The sequence below is a fragment of the Panthera leo genome, chromosome D4 (genome assembly GCF_018350215.1).
Source record: "Panthera leo isolate Ple1 chromosome D4, P.leo_Ple1_pat1.1, whole genome shotgun sequence".
NCBI classification, from domain to species: Eukaryota; Metazoa; Chordata; class Mammalia; order Carnivora; family Felidae; genus Panthera; species Panthera leo.
The window spans coordinates 24,690,300-24,701,730 of record NC_056691.1 but is presented as its reverse complement, the minus strand read 5'-3'; the positions used below and the strand labels follow the sequence as shown (position 1 = coordinate 24,701,730).

The following is an 11,431-nucleotide window of genomic DNA, read 5'->3' as shown; positions in this document are numbered from 1 at the left end:
ACATGAAAATAAGCTCCACATATTAGCCACAAAGGAAATGCAAATTGAAATGACATTAAGATACCACTTCATGCCCACTAGCATGACTATAATCAAGACTGATGGGGCGCCTGAGTGGCTCAGTGGGTTAAGCATCTGACTTTGGCTGAGGTCATGATCTCATGGTTCATGAGTTTGAGCCCTGCATCGGGCTCTGCGATGACAGCTCAGAGCCTAGAGCCTGTTTCAGATTCTGCGTCTCCCTCTCTCTCTGCCTCTCCCCTGTTCACGCTCTGTGTATGTCTTTCTCGAAAATAAATAAATGTTAAAAAAAGAAAAAAAGAAAAGGACATGCCCAGCAGACAGCCTACCCCTGCTTGACTCTCAGCAGATTTGGCTCTGGGTTTGTGAGAACAGTGAGGGCCAACAGTGTTGGGTCATCTGGAAACAGCTCTCCAGACCAGAAAGGCCCTGCATACATGGCCACTGGCCTCAGAAACAGCCAAAGGAGGCACTTAAGAGGAGCCTGAGAGCACCCTCCTGTTTTTCTGTAGCAACCGTCTCAAACTTTCTGGTCTCTAATATCAGACCGCCCTCCACCCACAGCCTCCTCCGCTGTCTACAGATGACTGAATTATTTTCCCTATTGTCAGAGACTGAAGAAACCTCTGCTCCCCCCCACCCCCGCCACCATTGCATTAAGATGGTGTTGCAACAAAGTATTTGGTCTTAGGGCTCTTTCACTCTTAGAAATTATTATTTAAAAAAAAAAAAAACTTTTTAATGTTTATTTACATTTGACAGAGAGAGAGAAAGAGAAAGTGTGTGAGCAGGGGAGGGACATAGCGAGAGATGGAGACAGAATCCAAAACAGGTTCCAGGCTCTGAGCTGTCAGCACAGAGCCCAGTGTAGGGCTTGAACCCACGAACTGTGAGATCATGACCTGAGCCGAGATCAGATTCTCAACCCACTGAGCCACCCAGGTGCCCCTCACTCTTAGAAATTATTGAGGACTCCAAAGAGCTTTTGTATGTAAGGATGGTATCTATTGATATTAACTGCATTAAAAATTACCACTGAGAAATTTAAAAATATTTATTAATTTGTTTAAAAATGAAAATAATTTGGGGCACCTGGGTGGCTCAGTCGGTTGAGCGTCGGACTTCGGCTCAGGGCATGATCTCACGGTTTGTGAGTTCAAGCCCCACATGGGGTTCACTGCTGTCAGCTCAGAGCCTGCTTCGGGTCCTCTGTCCCCACTTTCTCTGCCCCTCTCCTGCTCACACACACACACTCTCAGAAATGAATAAACATTTTTAAAAAATTAAAAAAATGAAAATTAAAATAATAAGCCCATTACATGCTAACATAAATTTTAAGAAAAATATGTTTTCTGAAACTAAAATTATCGATGACAAGGATGACATTATTTTATATTTTTGCAAACCTTTCACGTCTGGCTTCACAGATGACTGTTCAATAGAATACCTGCTTCTGTATTCAATCAATATGTTGTTCTTGTTTGAAGTATATGAAGAAAATATGGCCTCACATGGAAATGCATTAGAAATGGTGGGTGGGGTGGAGGTGGGGCTATTTTGCAATCTTTTAAGAGAGCTGTCCATATTCTTCTTTAACATATTGAAACTTGATAAGTGGGAGTTTCTTAAAGTCTAGTAGCAATGTGGAATCTGAAACCATACAAATGAGCTTTTTGTATTCTCTTACATTAAAATCCCTTCACCCGTCTTACACTTTCTTTTTTTAAATATTTTTTTAACGTTTATTTATTTTTGAGACAGGGAGAGACAGAGCATGAACGGGGGAGGGTCAGAGAGAGAGGGAGACACAGAATCTGAAACAGGCCCCAGGCTCTGAGCTGTCAGCACAGAGCCAGACTCGGTGCTCGAACTCACGGACCAAGAGAGATCAAGACCTGAGTTGAAGTCTGACGCTTAACCAACTGAGCCACCCAGGGGCCCCACCCACCCATCTTACCCTTTCAATGGATCTTTTACCCATGCAATGGTTTTGTAACATTATGCGTTGATTATTTAGAAAATATTAGTTCACGAATGCAAATTGTCCAGATGTTGACACACTTCACTATAAAATATATTTAAAAATTACCTTGTAAGATCACCATTGATCTCATTAGAAAAATGTTTGTTTATTTAGAAAAGTCGTTAAGTCTTGGGAGCTCTCAAACTCCCAAGGTACTCCAGGGTTTTGTGAGGCTCACTTTGAGAACTGCTGTTCTAAGAGCTGATTATTTACTACTGATGAGGTGGTTAGCTTCTGTTCTAATTACCTTTTCTAAACAAGGTTGAATTCAAGAATATGGGGTTTGTAATTTTATTTCCACAATTTACTTTGTTAAAGTCCGATGCTGCTCTTATCTATATGACCGTGGGAGCCTTACCTGTATCTTTAACATATGATACTATAGCAAGGGCTCAAAATACACATGCTGAATGACCAGCTAGGAGGAAAGAAGGTAGGAACGCTGAAAGGAGGAAGGGGGAGTGGGAGGAAGGGGGAAGGGATCCCAGCTCTGATCCCTCACTGACAGGGACAGACACAGACTTCAAGTAAAGCCTGACCCCTAGTGGAACTGGTTTATTGGATGAGCCCGACTGAGAAGGTTGCAAACAAAACAATTTTATTATTCCTCACCTCCACCCCCTCAAGTCCATTCTGTTAGCTTGTTTTTCTCTGTCCCTGTGTGAAATTCTGAGCACATCCCATAGCATTCCTACTCGTCGTGGAATCAACACTCTCCTAATAAAGGATTTGATTCCTGGCTTTATAAGTCCATAAAATTGATTTCTATTGGTCTCTTCAGGGTTGATTAGTCCAGGAGACATAATTTTGGTGAAACTCACAATAGGTAACAAATGTGAAAGTATTTTGTTACCTATACGTTTCTGTTACAAAGTGTTAGTTTCTTGGGGCACCTGGGTGGCTCAGGCCTTTGTGCATCTGACTGTTTTGGCTCAGGTCATGATCTCACAGTAGATGAGTTGGAGCCCTGCATTGGGCTCTGCCCTGACAGTGTGGAGCCTGATCGGCATTCTCTCTCTCTCCGTTTCTCCCTCTGCCCCTCCTGTTTTCTCTCTCTCTTTCTCTCTCTCTCTCTCTCTAAATAAATGAATAAACTTTAAAAAATTGAAATACAATCGACATATAATATTGTGTGTGTGTATAAAATACATTTATATATTACAATACAATTACCATTATAGCCTTAGCTAACACCTCTATCATGTCACATAATTACCATCTCTTTTTTGTGGTGGGAACAATTAAGATCTAGTCTCTTAGCAACTTTGAAGTTTATAATACAGTATTGTTGTCTGTGAGCACTGCTGTGCATTCGATCTCCAGGACTTATTTATCTACTAGTTGCAAGTAGGCACACTTTAACATCTCCCCAGTTCCCTGGCTTGTTAGTTTCTGTTACTCTGAGACTGATGTATAGGTCCCAGAGCTAATTTATGTATTCGTGATTTATAATTCAGCTCATTCTAGTCAGGTTCCCCAAACCTGACAAAACCCATTATTAATCAGAAGATTGCTTGGTGGGCATGGATTCAGAATGAAAAAGTATTGAAGGGGCTGAGTAGATATTTACCACAAGCTGTGAAGAGTCTAATGAGCCCTCGTTGGTTACTCTGTATTGTGCACTATTTCCTGTGCGGAATCACTGGAGACTGTGTATTTGTAGCTCGTCTTCATGCCCTTCCTCCATTTTCCATTGGTTGTTTCGTTTTCTTACTGTGTTGTAAATGCCTCTTTGTGTATTATTTGTAATGTTTTCCAATTTGCCTTTTATTGCTTTATTTATAGTATTTTCTTTTTGACCTGGTGGAGCTTAAGATTTTTATCTAATGTATTTTCTGAAATGTTTTTTTTTTTTTTTGAGTGAAACTAGAAATCATGGCACTTTTATATAATATGCTCCAATATTTTGATATTTATCTCTGTCATATCAACTAGGAATCACTTTACCAGCAGAAAAATGTTTTATGCATATCAGAAAAGTTACACAATTGGGGTGCCTGAGTGACTCAGTCGGTTGAGTGTTGGGCTCTTGATGTTGATTTAGGTCATGATCTCACCGTTCATGAGTTGGAGCCCCACTTTGGGCTCTCTGCTGTCAGCTCAGAGCCTGCTTTGGATCCTCTGTCTCCCTCTCTCTCTCTCTCAAAAATAAATAAGCATTTAAAAAACTTGCACAATTAAGATTTAGTGAATATTGTGTTGTCAGTTTATCATTTTAATCATTTACTGCTAGTTTACAGACAAGATTAGCATGTATCAAAAAGTGAAAGAAAATGTGTGGGAGAAAATCTTGAGAAAATTCCATTCATAAACTTTAATTCTGTGGATTGGTGAAATGTGAATTGCCAGTGTATGATTTTAGTTGGCCCATCTTATGGGAAAATGAGTATTCCTTGTGAACATCGTTTGCAAAACTCTATGTCATAATTCTAAATTTTTTCTCTTTGTAGGGCCTCTAACGAGTATCCAAGAAACATATGAAGCCAAAATTTTCAGGTAATTAAAACATATATTTGTCACAAAATTTAAAATAATAAACATAAAGCTGAATCCTTAAAAATTGGGGCGCCTGGGTGGCTCAGTCGGTTGAGCGTCCGACTTCAGCTCAGGTCACGATCTCACAGACCGTGAGTTCGAGCCCCGCGTCAGGCTCTGGGCTGATGGCTCAGAGCCTGGAGCCTGCTTCCAGTTCTGTGTCTCCCTCTCTCTCTGCCCCTCCCCCGTTCATGCTCTGTCTCTCTCTGTCTCAAAAATAAACGTTAAAAAAAAAAAATTTAAAAAAAAATTAATGTTAATGGTTTCATATTGATGGGAGGGATGGCATCTTTTGATATCTTTCATGAGGTATCTATGTACAACTCTGTGAAAAGCTTAGGTTCTAGGTCAAGTTCAATACCTGGTTGGTTTATTTCCTCAGACTTGACTTCTGTGGATTTAGAAAATACAGATTCACAGCGAAGAGTCAGGGTGGTGGCCGGTGCTGTGGGTTCTGTCAGATGGTTCTGGATCGCACAGAATTGGTGGACAGAGCTCACTGGTGACTGCATTCAGATGCCAGCCCAACCAGCTGGTCCATATTTGGTGCCATGGAGAAGGATTCCTACTCCAGTCCAGCTTCATTCAGTTCTGGAAAGTTATTCTTCATGTTCGACAAGCATCTGCATGTGGTGTGACAATATGCCCAACAACATGCCATTGATTTTATTCTGAAACAAATGAAGAAACATTAACTGTGGCGACAGAGCCCAACTTCCCAATTCGTTGTTTGCACATGTGTCCCTTATTCTTAAGATATTCCAATAGCATTTTTTTTTTTTTTTTGCATTGAAACTTGAGAAATTTTAGCCCTGAAGGAATGGGTAAGACAATAAACCTGAGGACTATTAAACAGGCCAATTGAAATGATAATAACAATCCTTACTTTGCATTATTGGTATCACAAAATGATGTTTGTTTTTGAAAAGTGTTATGCCTCAGTTAATTCATTAACAGTATAATCGGTATAATGAAATACAAAATCAGTTTTTGATGGCACTTCAAATGAAATTGGTTCCTCATCCTCAGTCCAAAGTGACCTGAAAGAAAACCAAAACCAAGTTTTCTAAATCATGCATCTCAGTAAGAAAAATGTTAGTTTCTCTGTTCTCTTGCAGGATATGTCATTCACGGAGCTACCATGAATGGATGAAGAACGATCTCAGGGCACCTGGGTGGGTGGCTTAGCCGGTTGCACGTCCAACTTCGGCTCAGGTCATGAGCTCGAGGTTCATGATTTCCAGTTCCATGTTGGGCTCTGTGCTGAGAGCTCAGAGCCTGGAGCCTGCGTCCAATTCTAAGTCTCCCTCTCTCTCTCTCTCTGCCCCTCTCCCTGTCATGCTCTGTCTCTCTCAAAAGTAAATAAAGATTAAAAAAATTAAAAACAATAAGAACTATCTCAACCTTGGACACACCACTTAAATTTGGGGAGCTTAGTTCCTTCTAACTAATGGGAGAATACTTGTTCAATCTACTGCCCAGTGTTGTTGAAGCAGAAAGCATTTGTAAATTGCAAAATGCTATAGAAACGCTGAAAGGAAGGCATATATTAGTTACTGATTTAGAAGAAAATTGTTCGATTGTTAAGTCTATTCCTATCTTAGCTACTATATTACCTATTGCCATGTTACTTATAGTTATATACACTATATATTATTATATATATTATTACACTATATATATTATTATTACACTATATTATATTACTATATATTACCATAGTACATATTACTATTGACTCATCAAGAATAACACGCTACTGAGGTGAAAATACTCCAAGATTAAACAGAATCTTTGAAGTGTATGTGGAACTTTCTAAAAAATATTACTATGAAGAATATAAGAGGATGGGCGCCCTGTGGCGGCCGGTGCACAGATTGGACTCCACTTGCTTCGGCACCGTGTTCTGCTTCCTCTGCAACCTTGTCTCACAAACCCAATACGGCTGAGATTGAGAAATTCGTCAAATCGAAATTGAAGGCAACAGAAACGCAAGAGAGAAGCCACCGCCTTCCAAAGAAACCAGCGAATAGGAGAAGCAAGCAGGTGGATCGTAATGAGGCGAGCGCCACCAATATGCACGGTACCTTCCACAGGCATTGTGTGTACTTCTTGTAGCTGTTTAACTTTGTAAGATGCAAAGAGTTTGGATCGAGTGTAAGTGAGTGTGCTACCCCTTTCCACACGGAAGAATCGAGAACCACTGACAGCAAGCCACCCCCGGCTCTCCCATCTGCCAGCTGGCTGGTGGGGAAGGAAGAGAGCCTGCACGTTGGTGAAGCAAGAAGTTGGTGGCACCACAGTGAAGTTTAAAGTAAAAAACCAAGCCGGTCCAAGGTGTCCTGCTGGCTGCAAAATGCAGTTTCCTCACTGCCATTTTGTTGTTGTTCAAACGATCTTAATTATTGGAATGCATAATTTTTACTATGCAAATAAAAAGTTTTAAAGCCTGAAAAAAATGTAATAGGATGCCTGTGAGAATTGTGGTTTAATATTACATTTCAAGTTTCTGAAGTCTATGTAAACAAAATGCTTGGATCACATTGTCTTCTGAAACGACCACACTATCAAAGACCACTTGGTAGAACTTCGGAGATCACCTGTGCATGTGGATGGTATTTGCAACCCCACGGAAATGGAATGGAAGCTGTCTCCAGTGCGGACACAAAATGGGAGACTTCTTGACTGCCCTGATTGTCAACCTGGGTAATAAGACTTCTACTAGCCCATCAGTCTACCACACAGCATTTTCCATGCTTCTGGAAACCTCGGTACATCCTCTCTCTTTTATTTTTTTAATTTATTTTTTATTTGAGAGAGAGAGTGTATGAGCAGAGGGGAGGGGCAGAGAGAGAGAGAGAGAGAGAGAGAGAGAGAGAATCTTAAGCAGGCTCCACACTCAACGAGGAGCCCAACTTGGAGCTCGATCCCCCTACCCTGGGATCATGACCTGAGCTGAGTCGGATGCTCAACTGACTCAGCCACCCCGGTGCCCCCTTCTCTCTTTTAAACAGAGTTGGATGTTTCAAGTCAGAAGCATTATAGTATTAATAGTGTTAATTATCGTTTTATGGCTGGAAGAAATTAGATGAAAGGTGAAGACATTCCCAAGGTCACAGAGCAAGTGTGATTCCCACGTCGTTTGAACTTGGTTCCTATACTTGGGTGCGGAGTGATGTGTGTCAGGTGGAACAAGCGGCTTTTCCCTTTTTAAATTTACAGGGAACTCAGTTTATTTTACATGTTCTTTCTTGGTTTTGTCTCTGGATTTCTGGCCTTTATCATTTGACGGTAAAACCAGACATCTGAACCAAACTTCTCATGTTTTAACCTTACACAAAATGGCAAAAAGCCACGGAATGGGAAATTGCCACTAGCATGACCTTCAGGTTGAAAGGAAGAGTAAAGCATCTGTGACTGAGTGAAAGTGAGTGGAACATGAATCATCCGAAAAGACTGCTCGGCCTCAGATGAACTAGCATAGTGTTGATTCAGTAACCCATATTCCCTGCTTAGCCCATTAGCCGGCGTTAGTTACACAGCATGTTAAGTAACCTGGATCTTGCGTATAAAAACACTTCATTTAAAATTTGTGCTTCTTTAGTTGTGTGTGGGAGGCACATTGTCATAAGCACATAAAAACAAGGGGATAGACTGGGGCACCTGGGTGCTCAGTCGGTTAAGCGTTCCACTTTGGCTCAGGTCACGATCTCGCAGTTTGGGAGTTTGAGCCCCGCGTTGGGCTCTGTGCTGACAGCTCAGAGCCTGGAGCCTGCTTCAGATTCTGTGTCTGCCTCTCTCGCTGCTCCTCCCCCTCTTGCTCTCTCTCTATTTCAAAAATAAGTAAGCATAAAAAAAAGAAAGAAAGAAAGAATAAGGGTGTAGATGTTGAGAGTGAAGTAGAAAGGAAAAAAAATCCCGTCTCATAAATGTGATTCTGATGATTCAAGGAGAGCAGTTAAAAAGTTTCTGGCAGGGGCACCTGGGTGGTTCAGTCGGTTAAGCATCCCACCTTGGCTCAGGTCATGATCTCACAGCTCATGAGTTCGAGCCCAGTGTTAGGCTCTGTGCTAACAGCTCAGAGCCTAGAGCCTAGAGCCCAGAGCCTGCTTTGGATTCTGTGTCTCGCTTGCTCTCTGCCCCTCTCCCATTCTGTCTCTCTGGGTGGTTCAGTCAGGTAAAGGTATGACTTCCGCTCAGGTCATGATCTCACAGTTCATGGGTTCGAGCCCCACCTTGGGCTCTGCACTGACCGTGCGGAGCCTGCTTGTGATCTCCCTCCACCTCTCTCTGCCCCCTCAACTTGCTCTCTCTCAAAATAAATAAATAAACTTTAAAAATATATATAAAAAAAGTTTTGCCAATCTTACTTAGGAAGAAAGGAAACCTAAGAAGAATGATCACTCCAGTCCTGAATATTTATGGACATCCAAGCCAGGTGATTGAATTTCCTCTTACCCTCCCTGGCTGGATGTAAATACCTGCTCTCTCTCCTGAGTGGGAGGGATGGTATGGGACAGATTCCAAATGAAACCACCAGTTTCTTTCAACTTGAGATCAGGAAGCACACTGAGCAAATTTGTGAAAAGATCAGCTAGTCTTTCTTGTCTTTACTTTAACAACAAATTACACATAATTAAAAAATATTCACACAACATAAAATTGACCATCTTAACCCTTTCTAAGTATACAGTTCAGCAGTATTGGGTACATTCACACTGCTGTGCAACTGATCTCCAGAACTTCCGATCTTGTGAAGCTGAAACTCTGTACCCAATGAACACAGCTCCCCTCCCCGCCTCCCCTGGGGACAGCCATCCACTTTCTGTCTCTGTGAATTTGATACCTTTAGGCACCTGATATAAGTGGAATCATACAGTATTTGTCTTTTTGTGACTGGCTTATTCTACTTAGCATCATGTCCTCAAGGTTCATCCATGTGACTTTTTAGGGTTGAATAATATTCCATTGCATAGATATATCACATTTGTTTATCCATTCATCTGTTTATGGACTTTTGGGTTGCTTCTCCCTTTTGGAGCTTATGAATAAAACTACTATAAACGGGGGCATGCAAATATCTTCGAAATCCACCTTTCATTTCCTCTGAAATATACCCAGAAGTGGCATTGCTGGATAGTATGGAAATTCTATTTTTAAGGTTTTCTTTTTTTTGAGAGAGAGAGAGTGTGAGCAGGGGAGGGGCAGAGACAGAGAGAGAGACATGGAATCTGAAGCAGGCTCTAGGCTCTGAGCTGTCAGCACAGAGCCCGATGCAGGGCTTGAACTCACAAACCATGAGATCATGACCTGAGCTGAAGTCGGACGCTCAACCGACTGAGCCACCCAGGCGCCCCTATTTTTAAGTTTTTGAGGAACCTCCATACTATTTTCCACAGTGCCTGCACCAGTTTACATTCCCACCCACACTGCACAAAGGTTCCTTTCTCTCCACATCCTTGGTAATATTTATTTCCTCCCTCCCTTCGTCCCTCCCTTCTTTCCTTCCTTCCTTCCTCCCTCCCTTCCTTTCTCCCTCCCTCCTTTCTTTCCTTCTTTCCTTCTTTCCTTCCTTCCTTCCTTCCTTCCTTCCTTCCTTCCTTCCTTCTTTCCTTCCTTCCTTTCTTTTTTGATAGAAACCATCCTAATGGGTATGAGGTGATCTCTCATTATGGTTCTGACCTGCATTTACCAAATGAATTAGTGACATTAGGCTTCATTTTATATGCTTGCTGGCCGTTGTGTATCATCTTTGGAGTAATGTCTATTCAGCCTTTACTTTTTGCACTCTTTCTCCATCTGAGTGGACTGCCCCTCTTCCTCGTCCATCTCCTTTCTTATTTATTGATGCCCCACCTACACCCTTCAAAGAGGAGTTATGGCAGCCTCCAAAGATATGTATGAGATGATAAAATGAAATCGCTGAGAAAATGGGGTAAAGGGAAGTACAACGAGGAAAGGAAGGTGAGGCTCACAGGGGGGTGAGCACACAGGTGCATTTCTAAGGTCCTCTCCAGTTGCTGTGGCTGTAGGCTCCTTAGTGGTCAGGACTTTAAAAAGAAAGAAAAGAAGTCCCCCCCCCCCGCTTTACCTCTCATTTGCCATTTGGGTTACTCTCTATCCTTTCTGTAGAAATCAGTGTCAATATCTAGTTTCCCTGCTTATGTTGTTTATACATAAACTTTAAAAAATCTTTTTATTTTATTATTTATTTATTTACAAAAATTTTAATGTTTATTTATTTTGAGAGAGACAGAGAGAGGGAGAGAGGAAGAGAGAGCGGGGGAGGGGCAGAGAGAGAGGGAGACACAGAATCAGGAGCAGGCTCCAGGCTCTGAGCTGTCAGCACAGAGCCTGACGCAGGGCTCGAACCCACAAACCGTGAGATCATGACCTGAGCCAAAGTAGGACATTCAACCGACTGAGCCCCACCCAGGTGCTCCAATCTTTTTTTTTTTTTTAATAGTACATAATTTATTTATTTCAAATTCAAGTTAGTTAACACACAGTGTAGTATTGGTTTCAGGAGTAGAACCCAGTGATTCATCACCTACATCTAACACCCAGTGCTCATCATAATGAGTGGCTCCTTAATGCCCATTACCCATTTAGCCCATTCCCCACCCACACCCCTCCAGCAACCCTCAGATTGTTCTCTGTATTTGAAGTCTCTTATCATTTGCTTCCCTCTGTTTTTAGATTTCTCCTTCCCTTCCCCTTTGTTCATCTGTGTTTCTTAAATTCTACATATGAGAGTGAAGTCATGATATTTTGTCTTTCTCTGACTTGTTTTGCTTAGCATAATACAGTATAGGTCCATCCACATTGTTGCCAATGGCAAGATTTCATTCT

At 41.6% G+C, this 11,431-nt stretch overlaps 1 protein-coding gene and 1 pseudogene across 1 annotated transcript in view; both read left to right on the top strand.

Annotated features, from left to right (window-relative positions):
* UBQLN1 (ubiquilin 1) overlaps nt 1-4,540 on the top strand; it is a 76,450-nt gene extending 71,910 nt beyond the window's left edge. The window contains exon 11 of the mRNA XM_042914156.1: nt 4,495-4,540. Coding sequence (XP_042770090.1) covers nt 4,495-4,503 — 9 coding nt within the window. The 3' untranslated portion in view covers nt 4,504-4,540. The remainder of the gene's footprint in view (nt 1-4,494) is intronic.
* A 1,850-nt stretch (nt 4,541-6,390) lies between these two features.
* Nucleotides 6,391-6,636, top strand: LOC122205618 (annotated as a pseudogene).
* Nucleotides 6,637-11,431: the final 4,795 nt, after the last annotated feature.